General features: G+C 34.5%; 1 protein-coding gene across 11 annotated transcripts in view; it reads left to right on the forward strand.

Moving 5' to 3' along the window:
• Positions 1–27057, forward strand: part of CCSER2 (coiled-coil serine rich protein 2) — a 174370-nt gene that overhangs the window by 97280 nt on the left and 50033 nt on the right. For 10 of the 11 annotated variants that reach the window (XM_012764693.2, XM_012764692.2, XM_012764694.3 and 7 more), the window contains one exon: positions 5899–6094. In XM_012764693.2, coding sequence (XP_012620147.2) covers positions 5899–6094 — 196 coding nt within the window. Of the gene's footprint in view, positions 1–5898; positions 6095–27057 lie in introns of those variants that run through there. The other variant, XM_076010188.1, reaches the window with a different exon arrangement.

Below are 27057 nucleotides of genomic sequence, written 5' to 3' on the forward strand. Positions count from 1 at the left end.
TGGTATATTTGTCACAAGTGATAAGTCAATGTTGATACTTCATTATTAACTAAAATCCATAGTTTATATTAGGGTTCACTCTGTGTTGAACATTTTATGGGCCTTGACTGACACACACACACACACACACACACACACACACACACACACACACACACACACACTGATGTATATCATCTACCATTATAATATCATACAGAATAGTTTCACTGTCCATGAAATTCTATGTGCTCCACTTACTCATGCCTTCCTTCCTGCCCCTGAACTCCTGGAAACCACTGATCCTTTTGCTGTGTCTATAGTTTTACCCTTTCTGGAATTTCATAGAGCTGGAAGCAGACAATATATAGCCTTTTCATATCAGCTTCTTTAACGTAGAAATATACATTTAAAGTTCCTTTAGATCTTTTTGTGGCTTGATAGCTCATTTTTAGAAAGTTACTGAATAATATTCCATTGCATGGATATACCACAGTTTGTTTATTCATTCACTTACTGAAGTACATATTGGTTGCCTCCAAGTTTTGGCAATTTTGAATAAAACTGCTATAAACACTTATGTACAAGTCTTTGCATGGGCGTAAGTTTTCAGCTCACTTCTGTAAATATCAAGGAGTGCTATTGCTGGACCACATGGGAAGCATATGTTTAATTTGGTAAGAAACTGCCAAACTGTCTTCCAAAGTGGCTGTACCATTTTGCATTTCCATCAGCTATGAATAAGAGGTTTTGGTACTGGGCTTTCGATATTAATCATTAGGTTTGTAGTGGTATTTTGTTGTCATTATAATTTACAATTCCCAAATGGTATGATGTTGAACATTTTTTCACACGCTTATTTGCTATCTCTATATCTTCTTTGGTAAGGTGTCTGTTTAGATCTTTGTCTATTTTTAAATTGGACTATTTGACCTCTTACTGTTGAGTTTTAAGAGTACATTGTATATGTTAGATACCAGTCCTTTAACAGATATATGTTTTGCAAATATTTTCTCCCATTCTGTGGCTTGTCTTATTCTCTTAAAGGTGTTTTTCACAGAGCAGACTTAAAAATTTTATGTATTCCAATATTCATTTTTTCTTTCCTGGATTGCACTTTTTATGTTGTATCTAAAAACATTGCCAAATCCAAGGTCACATAGATTTTCTCCTTTTTTATTTTGTAGGAGTTGTATAAGGTTTGGATTTTACATTTAGGCCTTTGATCCATTTTGAGTTAATTTGTGTGAAAGATTTAAGGTCTTCTGTTTTCACATGTGGCTGTCCAGTTGTTCCAGTCTCATTTGTTGAAAAGACTATCATTTCTCTATCAGAGACCATCCTTTGAACTGCCTTTGCTCCTTTGTCAAAGATCAGTTGACCATATTTATGTGAATCTATTTTTGAGCTCTGTTATCTTCAATTGATCTCTTTGTTCTTTCACCAATACCATGTTATCTTGATTACTGTGTAGTAGCTTTATATAGTAAGTCTCAAAGTTAAGTAGTGTTAGTCCTTTGAATTTCCTCTTCAGTATTGTGTCGGCTATTCTGGGTCTTTTGCCTATTCTTATAGAAACTTTAGAATCACTTTTGTAATATTTACGAAATAATTTGCTGGAATTTTAATTGGAATGTGTCGAATCTAGCATTTTAAAAATATAACTATACACCGGGCACAGTAACTTATGTCTGTAATCTTAGCACTTTGGGAGGCTGAGGCAGAGAATCACTTGAGGCTAGGAGTTCAAGACCAGCCTGGGTGAGTGTGAGACTCCATCTCTACCAAAAAAAAAAAAAATTAGCCAGATGTGGTGGCATGTACTTGTAAGTTCCATCTACCCAGGAGGGTGAGGCAGAATGATTGCTTGTTGCTTGAACTCAGGAGTTGGAGTCTGCAGTGAGCTATGATGATGCCACTGCACAGGCAACAGAATGAAACTCTGTCTCAAAAATACACACACACACACACACTCTCACTCTCTCTCTCTGTCTCTCTTATGTATATAAAAAACCACAAACATAAAAATACATGCATTTAATTTTTAATATAAAGTTTTTATTAATGGTAAGAAAAGAAAGATTTTATGAAGTCAGAATTGTGACTCATATTAGGTAAGAAATGAAGAGGAAAAATCTCTCCCTTTCTTTCCTGTACATACACACAGGCACACAGACACAAACATCTGCACTCACTAGCCTAACCTATGAGTCACGAACTTTAAGATTAGCACAAATCACACATGTTAGTAATCAAGAAGTTCTGTTGGAAATAAGGAAGAATAAAGTTATTTGTCAGTATATGTGTAAAAATTAGGTTTTCTCTTCAAGATTCCTTTCTTTAGTTTGCATTCAACTTTTTTCTCGTTGATTTTATTGGCAGTACTTACAGCACAACATTAAATAATATTGGTGATAGTAGGCATTTCTTTCTTATGCTTCTGTGACCACTGAACTCATTTTTGCCTTCACCCCTAGTTCAGTTCTTCATGTCCACCAGCCTCCTTGGACTGTGAGTAACCACATAGGTTCTCCCTTTGCTAACACACTGCTAGCATTCTAGTATATTCATTCTGCAGCTCAGGCTTTTCTGTTGTTTTCATTGCCGGATATTTTTGCTTGAAATCCATGATTGTTAAAATTTGTATACCAGTATGTATTTATAACTGTCAGCTTAATACAGGGTATTATGAATAGTAATTCTCCTTTGTTTCATGTTTACTTTTTTACCCTCGTTTCACATTTACGTCTGGATTTGTGCCTTCCGTCTTAGAAAGTGATTTACTTCTTGTTCTGTTTCTGAAATTCATGTTCTCATTTATAAACTGCATCATCTTCTCAGAATCTGAAATCTCAAAATCTTTATTATCTTTTTGTCCTATGTCCCCCCTTATCTTCATAGTTTCCTTTCATTTTTTGGAAATAACCTCTGTTATATATTTGCTTTCTGTTCCATCTTTGTCTTTCTGCTTCTTAGACTTCTCAGTTATATTCATTTTTTTCCCTGCAAACTTCAAATGTTCATCTAGTGACATTTTATGTTATTTTGAACTTACTGCAGATGGTTTAGCAACAAATACATAGATACAAAGCAGGCAAATGTGTCATTATTTCAATAGTAAATATAGGTAAAAGGTATGGGTGTATTCCACATCTACCTGATTCTCATGCGGTAGACCACAGACCAGTCTCTTTCAGTTATTTTATTCCTTGAATATTTCTTTTCCTCTCTTAGCTAAATAAGAAGTAAATTTTAATTTGATTATTAACTGGGATAGTTTATAATGTGATTACCTCTAGATTATAATTCTAAAGCAGTGCTTTTATCATGTCACAACTACAGAATTTTAGAATCTCAGAGATGTAAGCTTAAAATAAAAGAAAAACGAACCTAGTGGTTAAAATGCATGCTTTTCACCTCTTCAGTGTAAAACCAGAAAAAATCAAATCAAATCAAAAATATCAAAACTCAGATATAAAGGAAAAGAACACACAGTCCATCCTTAACGGAGTTTATAATTTGGCATGGATTGCAAACAAACACAGTATTCTGTGATAAGTACGATAATGGGACACAGTACAGGGCTCTATAAGCACACTTATGAAAGTACCAAGTCCTGCCTTACGGGATTAAGGAAGCTTTCCCTGAAGAATTGCCAACTAATTTAAGATAAAGAGGAGTTATTCAGATCAATTGCACAGTGAAGACCAGGATGGGAAGACTGGCAACGACTGCACAGAGGTTGAGGACATGGATTTGGAGATGAGGGATATTGTAGCAAGTTTTGGGAATTTCAGGTAATTAGCTGTGGAGTAAGAAGTCTCTTTGAGGGAGGCAGGTGTGTTGGGAGAAGTTGAAGAATAAATAGGATTCAAGCTATCTGTGGCATCATAAGCCACAGTGTCCTTGACCCTAGAAAACATGCCTTGCACTTTGTGCCATTACTTTTCTTTCTTTCTTTCTTTCTTTCTTTCTTTCTTTCTTTCTTTCTTTCTTTCTTTCTTTCTTTCTTTCTTTCTTTCTTTCTTTCTTTCTTTCTTTCTTTCTTTCTTTCTTTCTTTCTTTCTTTCTTTCTTTCTTTCTTTCTTTCTTTCTTTCTTTCTTTCTTTCTTTCTTTCTTTCTTTCTTTCTTTCTTTCTTTCTTTCTTTCTTTCTTTCTTTCTTCCTTCCTTCCTTCCTTCCTTCCTTCCTTCCTTCCTTCCTTCCTTCCTTCCCTCCCTCCCTCCCTCCCTCCCTCCCTCCCTCCCTCCCTCCCTCCCTCCCTCCCTCCCTTCCTTCCTTCCTTCCTTCCTTCCTTCCCTCCTTCCCTCCTTCCCTCCTTCCCTCCTTCCCTCCCTCCCTCCCTCCCTCCTTCCTTCCCTCCCTCCCCTTTTTTTTTTTTTTAGAAAACCTTAGCTTTTCATTTCAGTCAGACTTGCACTTCATACTTTATAGTTCATCCCGAGTTATTTCTTAACCCAGGAAAATTTCCCAAAGAATGTCAATGCTTTCCTCTGAAAATGTAGTTCTTTTCATCTCTACTATTCATTTTCCAGGTGATTTTCTATCTTTGTTTCTTAACTCTTTTGTTAACTATTTATTACTATACATTTCTCAATACTCCAAGTATAGATTGTCCATTTATTGAATCATAGTTAGGGTAACTTCATAATAATTAATTGATCAGTATTTGAAATTTAATCATTCAACAATATTTTGAACCAATAAAATAAAGCAGAATTATATGGTACCAAATTAGGGTCTTACTTATGGATCAACAATTTAAAAATTCTTAAAATATCTTTTTCTTGGGTTAAAAGAAAGGCCTGAAATACTGCTGAGTAGTAGTTTCCAAGTAACATAATCTTGTGAAAACCAACCTTATGTTGAATATTTGAGAAGTCAGAGATTTAGGAATATTTGTTGAAAACTAGAAAATTTAGTAGAAATGATATTTTTACATTTTTAATGTGGTTGAAATTTAATGCATTGTTACTTTTGCAAATTTAATGAATGATGAATTTAATCTTGGTATGTTAAAAGAGCCATTATATTGAAGATAATCTTATTTAGATATTGGGATTTCACATATACAATACGTTTTTGTCATAATTTAAGAACTAGCTGGAATTATGTATAATGTGAATGCAGTAATTTTAAATTGCTGTAGCTATGACTTCTGGTTAAAACATTGTTTTTCACTCCCACGACACACATTATCTCTAATTTTTTCCTCTTACTTGGCATGTATATTACTGTTTGAAACTGAAGGGTAGTGTAAATTTTTTAGAGTAGATATGTTTAATGCAGTATATAAGATTAGGAAATATGTGGTGTATATAAGACTTTTATAAAAGCTTATTTAATCTTTATTGGAAAACATGATTTATCCACATTGTAAGAACAAAAGAAAGAAGAAATAATAGTTCATCTGTCTTAACTGCCTGCTGGGAATTTGAAGACATGGGAGTCCAAGAATGTGTACAAGCCGGGAACTAATTTAGGTAGCATAGTTATGGGGCTAAAATAGGTGTGCAGCTTAAGAGGCCAAGCAAAGTCAAAAACTAAAGAGTAAGCAATCAGTGTAGAAGAGGAAGAATAAGCAATATGTTTTTCCAGGTACGGTCTTTCCAGAATATTTTTTTCTATTCTGGTTCCTAAGGAAGAAGGTTTATTCAACTGATATGTAAACACACAAAGGTGAAGTGGGTGTGTATTGGGGAGATACAGAAGATAATTCTTTTAATGACAAGTACAGCTGATTTCACCCTTTGGTAGAAACACGTTTAGTGACTAGTGACTAAGGTGAGTACAAGTGAAAGACTTTGTGAAGATGGTAAATGATTTGTAATGTTCAGTGCAATAATTTCATTACCTTTACTTTTTTCTGAAGTTGTATTGTATATCTTTTCCTTCTGTCTTCTTCCCCTGCCGTTTCAGAGGCTCTCCCTATAGAGAATCTCCTTTGGGTCATTTTGAAAGCTATGGAGGAACCCCCTTTTTCCAGGCTCAGAAGATGTTTGTAGATGTACCGGAGAATACAGTGGTACTGGATGAGATGACCCTGCGGCACATGGTCCAAGACTGCACTGCTGTAAAAACTCAGTTACTCAAACTGAAACGTCTCCTGCATCAGGTGAGTACATAGTGAACATTTTCAGCTCTGATACTTTGAATTGCAAAATGGATTGACTTTACTTTTTTAAAAAAATGAAGTGACTTGGTTTTCTCATGTCTATTTAGATTTCTGTAGAGATAATGCTTGTAAATAATACAACTTGTTGGGGGGAGAAAAACCCCACGGGATTTTGCACTGTGGTCTCAATACACAGTCCCTGGCATGTATGAACTGTGTGATATTTGGTAAGCCAGTCTCTCTGCTTTTGTTTCCTTATTTTCATATTATCTACATTGTAAGGTTGTCAAGAGAATTAGAAACAGTAGTTGTATATTGAAGTAACCTAATACCTGAAACATAGTAAGCATTCAGTATTCAGTGGCTGCTGCTATAATTTCAGCTAAGTGGGAAATAAGAACCAACAGTTTTTCCTACATAGTGATAGTCATATAATTTAATTTTTGTTTGGGATCTTCAAGTTTAATTTTTTCCAGTCCTTTTTATATTTTATATAATATTTTATATTTTTATATTACTTTTATATTGTATATTTTATATATTTGAGAAAATCTGGACTCGTAGCAGGGATGTCACTTGTCCAAAGTCATAGGATGAACTGATGTTAGAACTGGCTTCTGATTCAATAGTACTTAAGCATTTAATTAGCTCTTACAGAAAAGGTCAGGTGCATGGCAGAAAACCAAGGAATAAAATACCAATTTTAAATCGTGGATTTAAACCTTTTGATTGGTTTTAAATCTATATTTGTATTTTGTACAGTAGCCAAATTTAGCTTAAAACTATGGTTGAGAAAGAACAGTTTGACTTCTCTGTTGCTCAATTTCCTTTCTCAACACCTTCCTCAGGGTTGTATATTTTAGCTTCGTGTGAACAGGAGACCAAATTTTAGAATTCCTGGTTGCCATCAAAACCAAACTCATTGTGTATGCCCAGGAAAGATTAGTTGAAGTGAAGTGTAGCTCCTGTGTTAGTACTGATGGTTAGTGTAAATATTCTGATAAAGCCATGGAAATCATTTTATATCACTGGGTTATGGATTTTCTGGACTAATGCTCTCGATCCTAGTGGATGTTTGACTGCTTTTTGAAAAGAAACTTTTCTGTGCTAAGGCTAGGAGCAAGAGAGTCAAGAATACTTTTTGGATCTGGGAATGTTAAACTACTCCTGAGGTAGAAAGAGATTCCATAATTGAAGTGTGCAGTCATAAAGCTTACAGCTTAGTTAGTCTAACTATAACTAGGAGATAGGTTTTGATGTATAGAGTTTCTCTGCTGGCTGGTCTTGGGAGAAGGTTTTCTGATTAAGAGCTTCAACGTCAAAGGAAAGAGGAGGTAGGAAAGGGTGGGAAATAGCTAAAATACGTTAAATATCTACTGTGAGCCCCGTCATTGTACTAGCTGTATCGTATACCTTCTTTTGTGTCTGGGTGTATTGCCCTGAATCATGAAGCATGTTTAAATATCAGCTAACAAGCCTGGGCCACCTCTAATAATGAGAGAAGGAGTATACTTCAGGTGAGAATAGTGAATTGGTAACCAATGATTAGTCCCATAAAAATAAAAATACTGTTTTTTGAGGTACTTTAAGTAAAGTAAATCTCTTAAGGGTTCTTTTCTGTCACTATGGCCTTTGCAATTTTAGGTAATACACACTGCTCAAATTGGCTTTACTTTTTATTTATGTAGTGAAAGCAAAATTATGAGAAGAAAATTGTAGAATCCTTTTAGTTCATCTTTAAAGTTTCCCAAATGCTAATAGAAGTTAAAAGCTGAAGGAGTCTAAGATTTCATATAACTGCCTCTTTTAACTTTTTTCCTTTTTAATTTTACTAAATTAAAAAATTCAATATATGGTTTTTAAAAAATTCATAAGAGACTTAATGAAAAAAATAGTATTTTTGGCCCTCTCCCCACCTGAGTCAACCTGTTAGAATCAGAGCAGGTTACTGCCCAAAGCTTCTCTTGAGCTGTTATGCAGGGACTTTCTTTTACCACAATCTGGGAATGGATCTGCTATTTCCTGGATAGCATATCTTCATTTTCTCTTGTTTACTCTCTCATTTTGTTGTTGTATATCCTTAATTTACTGTATATATCCTTAATTTACTTACTAAGAGAAGATGACTGGATGGCAAACTTTTTTAATTACTGTATTACTGAAAATCTCTTTATTCTACTGTCACATTTTATTGATGTTAATAGTTTGGCTGGTGTGGAATAGTTTGGCTGTGATGGAAGAGAGTTTTCCCCCAGAAATTTGCAGGCATTTCTTTTCTAGGAACTTGTTTAGCCATTAGGAAGCTTGCTATACATTCTGATCCATTTTACATTGTATTTTGCCTGTTTTTGTCTCACTGGGAGGTTTTAATCTTTTATTTCTGGCATTCTCCAGTTTCATAGTAATGTCCTCAGATTTGAATTTTGTTGTAGTTGGTTGGTTGTTTTCCACTTGACGTTTTGGTAGTTAGTACCTCTTTGGAGATTAATGCAGCATGAAATTTTACTACATTATTTCTGTGACTATTCTCTTTCCCCCATTTTCTCTGTTATTTTTCTGGAATTTTTAGTAACCAGAATCTAGAACTTCAGAATTGAATCTTTCAGTATTTTTATTTTGTATTTTCCTTTTCTTTTGGCTTGGTTATGTTTTCTAGTATATTTTCTCAACTTTACATTGCAGCTCTCTATTTTTATTTAACTGTTTATTTTGGCAATCATATTTGGAATTTCTAAGAACTCTTTATTGTCTGTTATTTCCTAATCATATCAATTAATTATTAAGTAGAGAGTTTGTTCTGTTTTGTTATTATTAAGAATTCTGTGGTTCCCTGCATTCTCTCTTTATACACGGTTACTTTGTTTTTTATGTTTATTTTGGTTTCTCTCTCTTTTTGAATATTTCTTCAAATTTATAATGATTCTTTGTTCATTAATATTTAAGAGTAAGAAACTAAAACGTTGATTCAGGACTCTTCATACGTGGTCTGGGCTTGTCAACTAACTGGTGGGGAAGTTCATTTTACAGTGATGGATAGAAGTAGGTGGGTCCTCAGTATCTACTAAGTGAAGGGTTTTTTCCTTCTAAGTTGGTTGTAGTTTCTATAGAGAAGAAAGCTCTGATATTTTTTTTTTTTTTTGCTGGGAATAAAGGTAGAAGCCTGGGAGTATGTTCATTCCTTATGCAGATTTTTAATTGTTTAATATCAATAATACCCACCTTTTTAAAAATGAGGGATCATAGACTTGGACCTTTCTCTGTATCTGACAAGACAGGCAATAGAAGAATAAGATAAGAAGAAACCAGGCAAAATCATAGGTTGGACATTCTGTAGGAAAAGTAGTGAGATTTCTTTAGCTTGTTGGCATCCTAAAAAGATGATGGGGGAAGGTGACAGTGCTACATTAAAAGAAATGTAAGGGACAACTAGCTGCAATGTGAGATTTTTAATTGGATATTGATTTGGGTAGATTAGTTGTGAAAGACATTTTAGGTTAGTTGGGGAAATTTGAATATGGCCTATAATTAGAGGAGATAGAAATTTGCTGAAATGGGAAGGCAGAGGTTGTTGAGCAGGTTATAAAGCAAGTTATAAAGAAGTATGTGTATTATGATTATTTATCTGTATATATCTGTATCTACATCTATATCTCTCCAGAAGGATATGCTTTAAGGTGTTAATAGTGATGATACCTGGATGATGAGAATGTGATTTGTGTGTGTGTGTGTTTTATTTTAATCTACATTTTCTAATTCCTAATTTTTCACAAACACATTTGTTTCTGAAAAAAATAAGTTTTTTTTTTAAAGCACATACCCTATTCAAAGATTAGTTAATAATTGGATATGGTTAAAATATAGAGTGGTAGAAAAGAGACAGGAATGATAGGTTTAGCGCAGATTTGTGGAAAATGAATAGCAGAGGGAATGACTTAAGTCCTATTTAGGAGGCTATTGCAAGTTCTCAGATTTTAGGCTGAAGTTATTAAATTTAGTTGCTTTGAAAATAGTTGAGTTTTATTGCTCTATTTCATGCATAGACGCTACAGAGTTGTGTATGCAGAACTTTTATATAGTGGTCATGTATTACATACAGGGCATTCTTCTAGGTTCTCTAATATATTGTTCATTATCTCTAGTCCTTGAAAAGTAGGTGATATCAGCTTCATTTCATAGTTGAAGAAGGTGAGGCTCAGAAAGCTAATTAGTGATAAAACCGGGATTTTTTTTTTTTTTACCCCAATCTCTTTGACTCCAAGACTTGTTGCACACAGACTTGTTGTGGTGTTCTAGGAGATATCTAGGGGGATAACAGGGAGAGGAGGAGAGTGTGAAGGTAGGCTCCAACACTCTTCTTACCATCACTCTGTGTCCTCTCAGCCAAACCCAAGCTATAGAATCTTTATTTTGTTAAATAGTCCTCTATTTAAGCATTCACTTAAAGTTTTCACTGCACATACAATTTTAAAAATTGTAAACCATTACATCATTTGACTTTTAATCTGTTTTTTATTTGTTGTTATACTGAGCTGAAGGTTGCTTCATTGTTTAAACAGCTCTTTTGGATACCCCTGTCTACTCATCACAACATCACTGTGGGATAAGAAGGACAGCAGTAGTAACCCTATTTTAATGGTCAGAAAACTGAGGCTGGGATTTGAGTTTTTAAGGTCACCTAGTTTCATATTAATGAAGACTGCATTTTAAACCAAGGGCTTTTGAATTATTTTAGCTTAATACCTCTATATATTTTATTTCCTAATTTAGAAATTTTGAATAAGAATTTTGATCCTGATCTGAAGAACATGGGGATGTTCTTTTCTTATAATGAAAAAAAAAAAAGATTTTTTAGTTGTCTCCTTACTTTAATTTTTTTTTTTTTTTTTGAGACAGAGTCTCACTTTGTTGCCCATGCTAGAGTGAGTGCCCTGGCATCAGCCTAGCTCACAGCAACCTCAAACTCCTAGGCTGAAGCAATCCTCCTGCCTCAGCCTCCCAAGTAGCTGGGACTACAGGCATGCGCCACCGTGCCTGGCTAATTTTTTCTCTATATATTTGTTGGCCAATTAATTTCTTTCTATTTATAGTAGAAATGGGGGTCTCACTCTTGCTCAGGCTGTTTTCAAACTCCTGGCCTTGAGCAATCCGCCTGCCTTGGCCTCCCAGAGTGCTAGGATTACAGGCGTGAGCCGCCACTCCTGGCCTAATTCTTTACACCTTGTTTCAAAAACTTTTTACTGAAGCGTAATATACATACCGAAAAGGTTATAATTCTTAAGTGTCTATCTCAGTGAATTTTCACAAACTGAAAATACCTGTGCAGCCAGTATCCAGCAGGAAATGGAACATTTCCAGACATTATCAGAAGCCCCTTTTAATTACTACCCTCTTTTTCTAATGGTGACCACCTGATTTCTGAGAACAGATGAGTTTGCCTCTATTTGAGCTTTGAAATAAAATGAAATAATATAGCATATACCCATTTTATATCTGGTTTCTTTTGCTCAATATTATATTTGTAAGTCATCCATTTCTGGCATTCATTCTCAATGATGTAAGAGTATTCCATTGTGTGAATATACAACAATTTATTTCATTTGTTCTACAGTTAATGGACATTTGGACAGGTTTCCATTCTTTGTTTATTATGAATAGTACTACTACATATTCTAGTATATGTCTTTTGGTGAATATATGTATGCATTTTTGTTATGTATATAACTATGAGTGGTATTGCTGGGCCAGCTGCAAAATATGTAGATATTCAGCTTTAGTAAATACTAAAAAACAATTTTCCAAAGCAGTTATGAAACTCACCCACTTTTTCCCCTCTCATTTCTTTTCATTATTTTCACTGTTTGCTCTTTTTATTATATTATCATATTTGACATCTCTATGACCTTGTAGTATGAAATGAAGACTTTGAGGTAGAATAATGGAAAAGGATGGTGATATCTCTTTCTAACATTTTATTTGGATTGCAGAATATTTGATCCCTATGAATTATACCCTGTCTACTTCAGGATGCTTGTTTTGGGGGTAAAAATAAAGGAGTATACAAGAGTGTTTTATACACTATCAAGTGTAATACACAAATGTTTTGTTTGATTATTCCCTTTCACCGCCAATGTTGACAATAAAACCAATACGTTTTTCCCCTTATTCTCATTATCTCTCTCTCTCTGTCTCTCCTCTGTCTCTCTCTCTCCATCTGTATGTGTGTGTGAGTGCACGCACATGAGTGTTGGTAGTGGTAGGTAGATGGAATATTGGAAGCAGCAGTATCCTGGGTGGCTTAACCTAGAGTTAAGAGGTTGCTGAATGAATGCCACTTGGCAGCAGAGAATCACAGACAAGCCAGGCATTCATGCTCTTTTGTCCCCACACTTTTCTCATCACTCCAGGAAGAAAAGAGTTTATAACATATTCATAAAAAGAGTATACACAACCAGCCTGAGCAAGAGCGAGACCCCGTCTCTACTATAAATAGAAAGAAATTAATTGGCCAACTGATATATATATAAAAAATTAGCCGGGCATGGTGGCGCATGCCTGTAGTCCCAGCTACCCGGGAGGCTGAGGCAGAAGGATCACTCGAGCCCAGGAGTTTGAGGTTGCTGTGAGCTAGGCTGACGCCACGGCACTCACTCTAGCCTGAGCAACAAAGCGAGACTCTGTCTCAAAAAAAAAAAAAAAAAAGAGTATACACAGATTCAATGTAATGAATAATGTGAACCAGGTTTTTACTCAACACCCAGGTTAAGAAAGCAGATATTAATAAGCTCCCCACATACTCCTTCCTGATTGCAGTGCCTTCTGCTTCCAGAATCTAGAGTTTTCCCTTCTTTTTCCTCTAAGTTTTCCCTTACCATTGTTGTTTGTATCCCTATGATTATTACCTTTGCCTCTTTTTGAACTTTGTATTAAGGAAATTATACTGTATTTCCCTGTGACTTCTTTCATTCAACATTTTCATAAATGTTCATGTTTATGTTTTAGCTCTACTTCATTAATTTTCATTTCTCTATTGATGTTCCATTCTATGAACAAACCATAATATCTTTGTCTGTTTACTCTTGATATCCATTTTGTTTGTTTCCTGGTTTTTTTGCTCTGACAAATACTATTGCTGTGAACATTGTCTAGATACACCTGTGTGAAAGTTCCTCTGGCGTCTCTAATAAGAAGTGGAATTTTTGAATCATGAGGCATGGAAGTATTCTGCTATAGAAATACCAAACTGTTTTCCAGAGTTGTTCAGTTTTTTTTACTTCTCTTGAGTAGTAGATGTTGTTTTCCATTGTTTCATATGTGTGCAAATTTGATATTATCCAACTTCTTAATGTTTGTCATGTGGCAAGAATATAGTGACATTTAATTGTGGTTTTAATTTTCATTTCCTTGACTTGTAATAAAGTTGAACCTCTTTTTATGTTTATGGAATCCTTATTGCCTTGTGTTTTTTGTGAGAGAGAGAAAGAGAGAGAGGGGGAGAGAGAGAGATTTAGAGTTTTTTGTATATTATAGATGTAAGTACTTTGTTGGTTATATGTGTTAGAAGTATTTTCTTCGTTATATGTACTGCTTTTTCACTTTCTGGTATCCTTTGATGAACAATTTCTTAGTTCTAATGTAGTTGAATTTATCAGACTTTTTCTTTGTGGTTTGTATTTTGGAAATACTTGTTTAAGAAATTCTTGTTCTGAGGTCGTACAAATATTCTCCTATTCTTTTCTTAAAAATTAAGAGTTTTGACTTTCACCATTAAATCTCAAATACCTTGGAATTGATTTTGATGTATTTAAAGTTTGAGGTAAAGATCCTTTTCATTTGTTTCCATCTGGATAATCAGTGGATTCAGGACTAAAAATAATGAGTCTGTTTTTTCTTTTCTGATATGCAATGTCTGCTCTTAAAAAAAACCAGATGTCTGGCTCACATCTGTAATCCTAGCACTCTAGGAGGCCAAGGCGGGTAGATCGCTGGAGGTCAGGAGTTTGAAACCAGCCCTATCAAGAGTGAGACCCCATCTCTACTAAAAACAGAAAGAAATTAGCGGGACAACTAAAAATATATAGAAAAATTAGCCAGGCATGGTGGTGCATGCCTGTAGTCCCAGCTACTTGGGAGGCTGAGGCAGAAGGATGGCTTGAGTCCAGGAGTTTGAGGTTGCTGTGAGCTAGGCTGACGCCACGGCACTCTAGCCTGGGCAACATAGCGAGACTCTGTCTCAAAAAAAAACAACAAAAAAACTCAGATGTCCATTATATGTAATACTATCCCAGCATCAAATTATATGTTCTGTTGCTTAATATTACACTATAATGGTTCCCTATCTTATTCTTCTTCAAAAGTATCTTAACTATTTGTAGTCCTTTGCCTTTCCATAAAATGTTGGAATCATTTTGTTGAACCTATGAATAACTTGTGAGATTTTGATTGGAATAGCATTTAACTAATAGATCAATTTCAGGGAGAACTGACGTCTTACAATATTTAGACTTCCTATTCTAGAACATGAGATAAAGTCCATTGATTTAGTTTTTAAAAATTTTATTCAATAGAGTTTTATAATTTTTTCCATAACAGGTTTATACAGTTTTGTTAGATTTACTTCTAACACTGAAAGTTTTTGTTGCTATTGTATGTGTTATTATTTTCTAATGGATTGTTCGTGTACAAAAATGAAATAGACTTTTGTTTATTGAGTTTGTATCTAGCAATCTTGATACAGTTATCATTAATTATAGTAATTTCCCATAGGGCATTTTGGGGAATTTTTTATGTATATAAGCATATCATCTGCAATAATGACAATTATGTTTTTCCTTTACAATGTTTGTATTTTTCCTTGCCTTATGCATTGGCTAGGAACTTGAGTAAAGTATTAAATCGTTCCTGTCTTGCTCCTGAACTTAACAGAAATGCTTTCAGTTTTTGACTGCTAAGTATGATGTTTCCTACATTTTTTTTGTGGATACTGTTTATGAGATGAAGGAAATTTATTTTTTTAATATTAAAAATTTTTTGGAAACATTCTTATTCTTACAAAAACATTTCAAGTACTTTTTTCATGTTTAATAACCTTTTTTTCTTGATGTACACGAGAGTAAGTTGCCTGTGGAAGCGCATTATCCCCAAATACTTGTATTTCCTGCAAATAAGAATATTCTCCATTATAACCACAGTACAGTCATCAAAATTAGGAAAGCAACAGTGATACATTACAACCATTTAATTCTTAAGAGACTGTTCAGGTTTTGCCATTTATCCCTATAAAATCCTTTATAGCAAAAAGAGCTACTGTAGAAGCACATATTGTATTTAGCTGTCATGTCTCTGTAATTTTCCTCTATCTGCAGTAGTTTCTCATTTTACCCTGACTTTGATGATCTTGACACTGTTTATTATTATAGGCCAGTTATTCTGCAGAATGTCCCTCAATTTGAATTTGTCTAATTTAGCAAACAGCATGATTGGATTTAGGTTTTGTATCTTTGACAGAAATGTCAAAGATAGCAATACTATATTGTTGTCGTTGCATCTCATCACATGGCATATGATTTTGGTTTGTCCCATTAGTGATGTTAACTTTGATCACTTGGTAAAGATGTTATCTGGTAGCCTTCTCCACTGTAAAATTACTCTTTCCCCTTTATAATTAGTGTGTTGCAGGGAGGAATTTTAAAACTATATAAATACCCCATTCCTTGTCAAATTTCCAGTTTGTTCAGTGATTTATTTATAATAGTATGTACTCAACAGTTTCTTATTTTATTCAGTTAGTCATAATGTATTAACATAATTTATTTTGATGCTCAGATTGTTTACCATTAACTGTTAATAACTCAGGCTGGCTTCTGTGTCCTTTTGATATGTTCTTATCATTCTTTGGGCACGTCTTTGCTTTTTGACAATACAAGATGTACCAGGCTTATTTAGTATTTTCCATGTCCCAACATAGAAACTGTCATTTTTTCAAGGAGCCCTGGGTTTCTTTTAGTGGAAAGAAATGGTATTTAGAAGCCAAGATCTGGGGCTTAGGTGCTCTTATTGATATTTGAGTGTCAGTGCCTTTGAGCTCTCTCAGGATATGTGTATCTATGTGTGCATTTGTGGGGGGTTTATATACATACTTGTGACTGTATTTCTTTTCTTTTTTTTTTTTGAGACAGAGTCTTGCTTTGTTGTCCAGGCTAGAAGTGCCATGGCGTCAGCTTAGCTCACAGCAACCTCAATCTCCTGGGCTCAAGCGATCCTTCTGCCTCAGCCTCCTAAGTAGCTGGGACTACAGGCATACGCCACCATGCCCGGCTAATTTTTTCTATATATATTAGTTGGCCAATTAATTTCTTTCTATTTATAGTAGAGATGGGGTCTCGCTCTTGCTCAGGCTGTGTTTGAACTCCTGACCTTGAGCCTCCCAAAGTACTAGGATTATAGACGTGAGCCACCGCACCCAGCCCTGTATTTCTTTATCTATATTTGAAAACTATGAGTTCATACTCATAACTTCAATTCTAGTCTAAATGCAGTGCTGCTCCTTTTTCATATTTATAACTTCTCTGACAGTGAGAAAACTGGTTTCCATTTTCCTTAATATATTTATTTATGTTATTAATCCTCCTGGATGTAACCAATTTCCTACTAAAGCTGTCGTCTCTTCTCCTGTGTGGTTCTCCTACTCAACCTACTTGGGCTTTGATAGCTTGTGTTGGATTATGTGTATTTGAGGTTGCTCTCCTTAACCTGCTAAGATTCTGAACCCCATGCTTGCTACCCTCACTCTTTTGTATGTACCTTCCTCATACTATGCAGGCTCTGACTTCTTGCCAGCCTCTGGGCTCTGATGCTCTACACCAGTCCCCTGCTCTGTGTGTATGCCTCTTCATTCTGCCTAGGCTTTGACACTACGTGTCACTTGAACCCACACACGGGTACCTTCCTTGCCCTCCTTGGGTTTGATACCTGGCACTGGGTCCTTTCCTCATTGGCCTACTTTAGCTTTGGTAGCTCTTGCCAGGCTCTCCCATGTGTGGATGCCCCCTTCATTCTGCTTGGACTCTGACAGCCCATGCCAGCTTCCTATTATGTGCTTATGTCCTCTTCTTTCCACTCTCTCTTGACTCTGATGTAAGGGTGTTCTCTCAGTGTCTCATGGATGCTTTTTTCACTCTTTTTGGGATCTGATATGTATGGTAAGCTGTCCCCCTGTAGGGGCATGCTCTTCAGCCTGTTTAGGCTCTGAAACTCCTTGCTGGGCTGTCTTAATGGCTTGTTCAGGAAGGGAAAGGAAGGTGTAGAGAATTTTTTTTAAAAAAATTATGACTTTATTGAGATAGAATTTACATTTAAGAAAAGTGCACCCATTTTTAGTATACAGTTTGAATTTAGATGAATATATGCAGTTGTGTTATTACCACCACAGTCAAGATTTAGAACATTTCTATAGCTGCTAAAATTCCCTCGTTTCCCTTTATAGTCAGTCTTCTCTCAAACCTGGCCCAGGTGATCAATACTCTGTTTTCTGTTACTAAAATTTTGTCTTTTTTAGAATTTCATCTAAATGGAACGATCTGATGTGTATTGTTTTTGTTTCTAAATTTTGTTTACTTGCCTTAATGGTTTTGATATTCATTTCTGTTTTACAAATACCAGTAATTTTTATTGCTGAATAGCATTCCATTCTACATATATGTACTACAATTTTACTTTTCTCCATTTACTTGTTGATAGACATTTGAGTTTTTTCAGTTATGAGATAATTGAAATAATCTCTAGGTGTTATGGTGAAAGTTAACAGGAATAAGTATAATTTCAAAAAATCAGAATAGATAATTTTAAGATGGAGATTTGGGTTGAGACCAATTTTACCACTTGTTGTACGACCTTGTACAAGTTACTTAAACTCTCTGTGCCTGTATTTTTTCATAAAATAATAGAGATTATAATAGTACCTATCTCAGGATTGTTATGAAGACTGCATGAGGTAATTCAGATAAAATGCTAAGCATAGTGCCTGATGCATATAAAGCAATTAATACACATTAGCTATTATATTAATGATAATAGCAACAATGACAATAACAATGTGAAAGTCCAAGAGTTTTTAATTGCTCATAATTTTATGTAGTTTCCCAAAAAGGTACTTTCATTTACTTCAGTACCTGTATTTAGTTATTATTATTCTGTCATTTGGTATACTTTATTAAGTGCTTATTGAGTACCAGGGATTATGGCAGTAATGAAAATTAAAAAAAAGAGGACACAATTCTTGTCCCGTACTCAATGCATTATTCTTAAAACTATAGGTTAAAACTGGTTAGTGGGTCTTGAAATGAATTTTGTTCATCATGACTAGAATTTTCAGTATAAAACTATTGGAGGACATCACATGTAATAAGGACAAGTATGTTTTTATAAAACTTGTTTTTAATGAGGGAGATGTATGTATGTCTCTATACACGCATGGATATAAGCATGGACATGTACATGCATACATATTCATGTATATGTATATATGTACTTGGCTGTGATATAAAATGTATTTCTTCTTGTGAGTCATGATCCAACCCAAACACCTGTTCTTGTAGATACACAGTATTTTACTCAAGGCTAACAAATCATAGAACTGGGATTTATGTAGTACATGATGAAATTATCACTGTGTCAGTAAAACATTAAATCATCAATAAATTTACTGAGTGATGTTTGTGATGCTTTGTGAAAAAGCCTAAAAAACTTTATAGAAAAAATTTGTTTTCTAGAGGAAGGATAAATATTATAAACATTAACTCATGGATATTAATGTACTAATCAAGACAGCTAGTATATAGTCTAGGAGGACATACAAAGATTAAAATAAATAATTACAAGAATGATGTGTTACAAAGGGTAACAAATTATGCGTTATACAAAGATTGTATAAGATAAAATCTGAGCATATGATCTATATCTATGGTTCATTCCCAGACTATTTATAATTTTAATACAATTTCAGCCAAATATGTGTGAAGTACTTACTGAAAAACAGTGGATGCAGAAAGTTTTTTTTTTTTTTTTTTAAAGAGACGGGATCTCACTATGTTGCCTAGGCTGGAGTGCATATTCACAGGCAGGATCGTGGTGTACTGCAGGCTTGAACTCCTGGCCTCAAGTGATTCTCTCATCTCAACCTCCTGAGTAGCTGGGACTACAGATGTGTGCTACTGCACCCAGCTGAATACAGAAAGATTTAAAAATATGTTGAGCAAAACTTAGTAGTAGTGTAGAAGAAAATATTTAATTTCTTATACTATAGTAAACTCAGATGACTTGAAGAGTTGAATACTTTTTAAAAAACAAAATGTAGGAAAGTTAAAAGAAATTAAAAGTGATAAAACAAACCTATAGGAAGGCATATCCAGATTCAGATGTGGACAAATGAAACACTTAGGTTTAATAAAAAATAAATTTTTACAGAAGAAATTTGTAAATACTGTTTGCTAAGAATATTATAAAAGGTCTATCCATATATAAGAACATTCTAGTTAATTTGAATGCCAGCTAGATTTGTTTTTTATTTTAAAATGTCTTTGCCCTGACCATCTGTTAGGTCACCTCATCTCTGAAGCACTTACTGAAAATCAAGCTTTGAAAGTCTGTATTTTTAAAATCCTCTCAAATGTAGTTTAAATTATTAGATTTTAAATCCCACAGGTGAATTACAGTATTACCCCCAAATCATTTGCAGTGCATATTTTCGAGACTGTGTGATGTGATTGTTCACCCATATACTTCTGTATTTACAAAACAAAACAAAAAACCTTTTTGAAAAGAAAAGGAAATAAATCTCCCTCTCTTTCTCTGCTCCCATTCCTAGGATGCCTCTTGTGCTTGCCTTGTAGCCTATCTGAGTATATCTGAAACACAAGGCTGCTTTGTTGACATCACTGATGATGCTTGTCAGTAGGGATTGGTCCACGCTGCCAAACTTTTTTGTTAGTCATTTGAAGTATCCATGTCCATTGCGGCTGCTCTGGAACTCATAGGGAGACCCCAGTTTTTGCAGACTCATGGAAGAACCACCTGGGTAAGATGGAATTTGTCATAGGGTTTTCAAGAATTTAGTATGTGAAATAGTTTTAATGTTAGAACAGAAGTTTGCCTTTATGCCATGTCAGAAGAGAAGAGAGAAGAGGAAGATGGCTTGCTAACGGTAGTCATCTGATGCTATAAGAATAAAAGAGGGTTTATCCATCTTTAATAAAATGCTGATGAGTACATTAGCATTCTAATTGCATTTAGAATTCAGAAATCCTAACTAGAACCCATAAAAACTGCTACAACACTTCACTTAGTGAAGCATTTCAGAATTTCTGCACAATAACAATGAATTGCATATTTTTCATTAGGTTGGTACAGAGTTTTTATTATTTTTGTTTCTATGCATTTATTAAATATGTTTCTACAAAATGCTTAGAACAGTACCCAACAGTGGTCAGTAAGTTTTAGCTTCTTAGTATGTGTATTGTGAAGCATGAAAATTACATGCATGAAGTTATTTCTTTAATATTTTTTAAAACAGAACGTTTTCTGTCCATTTTATGATTCCCCTTTCCCCCAATGCTTAAAGAAGCATTGAGAAATGCTTGAGAAATGCTTAAAGAAGCATTTCTCAAAATGTTTCCTAATTTTGGCCTGGACACTTTCATCTTAGTCAAGGATTAATAGAGCACTACCACTGGTTAGTGTCAGAGTTACTGGGATGAGAGGGTAGGAGGAGGGAGTTTTATTGTTTGATTCAGTTGGAGATTATATTCATGATCTTTATAGTTCTTGACCTTCGATGGAAATACTAGCCTTTTCCCTTTTTTATCTCCTAAATCTAGACTGCTAGACTGTTTAATAAAAAAGAGTAGGATTTTTTTGAGGCATAAAAATAACTTATATTAATAACTCTTAGTTGTCTTGGGCTAACTTATAAATTTATTTTATTGAGATTTTTTTTCTGCTTTTCAAAAATATTGGTATATGGGTCTTTCCTTTTTAAATTGATTTTTAATTTCTGATTTTTAAAATGATAATAAAGAACTATATCTGCATAATATAAGTTCTTTGGAATATGTTAATTTTTTGTGTGTGACTAAGTTTGGAGAACTTTCCTTAGAGGGCCATGTAGTGAATTTTTTAGCCATTTTGGGCAAGATGCTAAATTGAAGCTATTATATAGATAAAACATTTCAAATATAAGCATTTGAAAATGTGGACTGTAATAAAAAGCAGCAGCTGGCAAGATTTCTCTTGTGGACTGTAGTTTGTTAACCTCTGACCAACAATATGGTCAATTTTTGTGATGGTTCTATGTATTTTCTATATTTTAGGTAGCAGTAATGCCTATTATGTCAAACTTCTTGATTGTAACATTTATATCTTATTTATCCTTACTAACTTTTTTCTTTGATTTGTGAGTTTCTGAGAGTTACTAACAGATTACAGATCTGCTAGAATTATAGATATTTCTATTTCTACTTTAAATGCTGTCAGTTTCTATTTTAGTGTTTTCAGGCTAGTAGGTATATAAATGTTTATAATTGCTATGTCATCTTGGTGGATTATTCCTCTAATCACTAATTAAAATCTTTGTTTATCTTTTCTTCTTTAATTCTTTCCTGTCTCTTGTGTTATAATGATGTTCCTATATCAGTTTTTGTGTGTGTATGGTTGTTGAGGTTTATCTGGTATTTTTTTCTCCTTTTTGTTTGCTTTTAATTATATTTTTAATAAAGTTTTCCACTGGTTTTCTAGAGCTGCCATAACAAATTACCACAAGCTTGGTGGCTTCTAACAGTGGAAATTTATTCTGTCACAGTTCTGGAAGCTAGAAATCCAAAATCAAGGATATCAGTGCTATGCTCCATCTAAAAGCTCTGGGAGAGAGAGAAATTTTGTTACTTCTAGCTCCTGGTGGTTGCCAGCAATCCATGGCATTCCTTGGATTATAGATGCATCACTCTAGTCTCTGCTTTTGTCTTCACATGTTCTTCTCTGTTTTGTGTCTGTGTGTCTAAATTTGTCTCTTTGTATAAGGACATCAGTTATATTGGATTTGGGGCCCACCCTAATCCAGTGTGACCTCAACTTGATTATACCGTGTTTCCCTGAAAATAAGACCTACCCATAAAATAAGCCCTACCAGGATTTCTAAGCATTTATGCAATATAAGCCCTACCCCGAAAATAAGACCTAGTGATGGGTGTGGCTACACAGTGGATCTGCACAACCCATGCATTTCGTCTCATGGAGCAGTAAAGACGACGAGCATATCCCAGAGGTGACTGGAAAGTTGCGGGCAGTCCCACCAAGGTCGGCTCCCCCCTGTCAGGTCCTGGCCATCCTGTGTGTGCTGCAAGCTGAGGCTTTGAGGGGAAAGTCTCCTCAATGAAGTGAGGAGCGTCCACTCCGCTTTAGGTATCGTTTGTCCCCAGGAGGAAGAAGGAAAGTTGTGGCTGCCATTGTACTATGATAATGTTCCAGAAGAGGACGACTTAACTATATTTGAATAAATGTAGATTGTTGTACTGCACTTAAAAATAACACATCCCCTGAAAATAAGCCCTAGGGTGTCTTCTTGAGGAAAAATAAATCTAAGACCCTGTCTTATTTTCTGGGAAACATGGTATGTGTAACGACTCTATTTTCAAGTAAGGTCATAATCACAGATTCTGGGTGGGCATGCATTTCTAGAGGGGCATTATTCAGCCTAGTACAGTTCTGTTAAGGTATAATTTATGTGCAGTAAAATTCAGCCTTTTTGGTGTACAGCTGTGTGAGCTTTGACAAACAGTTGTGCAGCTATTACAGTCATCTCGCAGAATTCCTTTTTCTTTTTTCTTTTAAGGTCAATCCCTACACTCACTGCTAGCTTCTGGCAATCACTGATGTCTTTTTTTTTTTTTTTTGAGACAAAGTCTCGCTTTGTTGCCCAGGCTAGAGTGAGTGCCATGGTGTCAGCCTAGCTCACAGCAACCTCAAACTCCGGGGCTCAAGCAATCCTTCTGCCTCAGCCTCCCGAGTAGCTGGGACTACAGGCATGCGCCACCATGCCCAGCTAATTTTTTTCTATATATATTAGTTGGCCAATTAATTTAGTAGAGACGGGGTCTCGCTCTTGCTCAGGCTGGTTTTGAACTCCTGACCTCGAACAATCCTCCCGCCTCGGCCTCCCAGAGTGCTAAGATTACAGGCGTGAGCCACCGCGCCCGGCCACTGATGTCTTTTTATATCTCTGTGTTTTGCCTTTTCCAGGCTGTCTTATAAATGGGATTGTATATTATGTAGCCTTTTGAGTCTGGCTTTTTTTACCTAACATTATACAATTTTAAATTCATTCATGCTGTTCCATATATCAGTAATTTGATTCTGTATATTGCAGAGTAGTATTCCATTTTGTGCATGTACCACAGTTGGTTTATCCATTCACCAGTTGAGGGATATTTGTGTAGTTTTCCGTTTTTTGGCAATTACGAATAAAACCCTTATATAAACATTTGTGCACAGATTTTCCTGTGAACATATGTTTCATTTCTCTTGGGTAAATATCTGGGAGCGGGACTGCTGGGTTGTATGTTAAGTGTTTAGGAAACTAAACTGTTTTCCATGGTGACTGTACCATTTTGTATTCCTACTAGCAATGTAAGAACATTACTATTGTTCTGCATTCTTGCCAGTACTTGGTATTGTCAGTATATTTTAAAAGATACTCTAATAGATGTTTAGTGGTATCTAACTGTGGATTTAATTTGCATTTCTATAATGATAAGTGATGTTGAGTATCTTTTCATATTATTTGCCATTTGTGTATCTTCTTTGGTGAAGTGTTTGTTCTTCTGCCCGTTAATAAAAATATTATTTTCTTAATGTTGATTTTTGAAAGTTCTTTATATATTCTAGATATAAGTCTTTTATCAGGTATATAAATGATGAAACAAATATTTTTCAAAATGGACTAGCTCTTTGGGCAACTATGTATGATTGTGATTTGATGAAGTCAACTAAAAACCCTAGACCTTCATGTTATTATTTTTGTTGCTGTTATTTTTAAAGTAGCTAATGCTTTCTATGAGTTAGGCATTATGCTTATCAATATTTTATCTGAATTATTGCAAGTATATTCTCCCAGTATGTGGCTTTTTTTCCTTTCATCCTGTTAAGGTGTTTTTTTTTTTTTTGGAGAGCAAAGGCTCTGCTCTTGATGTCAAATTTATCAATTTGTTTTTTATGGATCATGCTTTTTTTGTATTATGTCTAAGAAATGTTTGCTCAACCCAAGATCGCAATGATTTTCTATGTTTATTTGAACACGTTTTATAGTTTTAAGTTTACAATTTAGATCCACAATCTGTTTTGAGTTTTAGTGCATGGTATGGTATGAGTTATGGGTGAATTTCATTTTATTCTGTATGGCTGTTCAATTGTCCTAGCACCATTTCATGAAAAGACTATTCTTTCTCTGTTGAATTACCTTTGACCATAAATGATGGGTTTATTTATGGGTCTTTTTCTATTCCTTTGGTCTGTGTTGATCCTTTTGCCAGTACCACACACACACTCTTCTCTCTCTCTTTTTTCTTAATTAAAAAAAATTTTTTTTTTTGAGACAGAATCTCACCCTGTTGCCTGGGCTAGAGTGCCATAGCATCAACCTAGCTAACAGCAACCTCAAACTCCTGGGCTCAGACAATCCTCCTGGGACTACAGGCACGTGCCACCTTGCATGGATAATTTTTTCTATTTTTAGTTGTTTGGCTAATTTCTTTCTATTTATAGTAGAAACGGGATCTCACTCTTGCTCAGACTGGTCTCAAACTCCTGAGCTCAAGCAGTCCTCCCACCTCAGCCTCCCAGTGTGCTAGGATTATAGGTGTGAGCCACTGCACCCGGCCTACACTCTCTTGATTACTAGAGCTTTATAGTTTATCTTGAAATGAAGTAACTTGACTCCGCCCATTTTGTTTTTCTTTTCAAAATTCTTTGACTATTTTAGTTTTTTTGCTTTTCTCTATGAATTTTAGAAGCGGCTTTGCTACTCAAAATTTCTGATGGGATTTTGATTGGGAGGATATTGAATCTATAGTTGAATTTGGAAGAGAATTGATATATCAACAGTATTGAATCTTTCAACTCATGAACAGAGAATATCTCTTGATTTACTTAGTTCTCTCTTTCTTTCATCTCTCTATTTTGTCTTTAATGTAGAGTTTGCCCACATTTTGTTAGATTTGTACCTACGTATTAATCCTTTATGATTTGGGGTCTTGTTTGTTTCCTTGATTTTGCTTCCGCCCACCCTGCTTTTGAATTTTGTTTTATTGTAAATGTTATGTTTTAAATTCAATTTTCAGTTGTCCACCATAAAAATAATTGATTTTTGTATAATGACTTTGTATCATGTGACTTTCCTAAATTCATATATTAGTTTTAGTAGTTGTATAGTAGATAGTTAGAATTTTTTATACCAAAAATTATATCTTCTGAATGGAGATAATTTTATTTCTTCCTTTCCTATTTGTGTGTCTTCTATTTCTTTTTCTTGCCTTATTTCACTGGATAGAAAGTCTAGTGCAATATTGAACAGAATGCCTTGTTCCTGGATTTAGGGTTAAAACATTCAGTCTTTTACCATTAAATATATTAGTAGTAAGTTTTTTAGATGGACTTTATCAGGTTGAGCAAGTTCCACTGTATTCCACGTTTTCTGAATTTTTATAGTGCATGGATGTTGAATTTTGTCAGGAAATTTATCTGCAACTATTGAGATGGTTGTATAGATATTTTATTTCTTGATGTGGTGAATTATATTGCTTTTTGACTATTAAGCCAGCTTTGCATTCCTGGGCTCAACCACACTTGTTCATGATGCATTTATATATTGTTGAATAATGATTTTCCTATTTATATATTGTTGAATAATGATTCTGAGATATTGTGTTAAGGCACTTTTGCATCCTTCTTCATGAGGGATATTAATCTATAGTCTTCTTATATTGTCTTTGTTTTAGAATCAGGAAAATGCTGGCCTCATTAATTGATTTGATTAATTTTCTAAATTGATTTCTGTTGTCTGTAAGAGATTATATAGAATTGATATTATTCCCTTAAATTTTGAAAGAATTTACCAGTAAAACACCTGGCCTTTGTTTTTTTTGTTGTTGTTGTTTGTTTGTTTTTTATGAAAGAGTTTAAACTATGAATTCATTTTCATTAATAGACATGGATTCCTCTATTTCACACAAGTTATCTATTTTATCTTGGGTGAGTTGCAAGAGTTTGTGGCTTTTGAGGAATTTTATCGTTTCATATAAGCTCTCAAATTTGTGTACAAAGTCATTCATATTATTATTATCTTATTTACTCCTAGCACCTGAGACATTTATAATCAATATTCTTCCTTTCATTCCTGATATGTGTTTTGACTTGTGCTTCTAACTTTTTTGCTCTTTGGCAGTTTTGTAAGATGTTTAACAATTTTCAAAGAACCTGTTTTTAGTTGCATTGATTTCTTTGTGCTTTTTGATCTGTGTTCAGTTACATCAATTTCTGTTCTTTATTATTAATATCTTCTTTTTGCTTGTTCTAGATTTATTTTATTTCAAGTATTGATTTGACATCTTTTAAAAAATACAAGCACTTCATACTATAATTTTCCCTCTACACTCTGCTTAGTTGCATTCCACAAATTTTGGTATATGGTGTCTTCATTTCCCTTCAATTCAAAATATTTTGTTTGCTGTGAGACTTCCTCTTTTGAACTATGGATGATTTTGAAGTTTGTTTGCTTTCTAAGTGGTTGGAGATTATCCTTGTCTTATTGATTTCTAGTTAAATTCCTTTATGTTCAGAGAGCATACTTTGGTGTGTTCAGTTTGTTTGTTAGTTTGTTTATTTATTTTGAGACAGAGTCTCACTTCTGTTGCCTGGGCTAG

Source organism: Microcebus murinus, chromosome 14 (genome assembly GCF_040939455.1).
Source record: "Microcebus murinus isolate Inina chromosome 14, M.murinus_Inina_mat1.0, whole genome shotgun sequence".
Lineage (NCBI taxonomy): Eukaryota > Metazoa > Chordata > Mammalia > Primates > Cheirogaleidae > Microcebus > Microcebus murinus.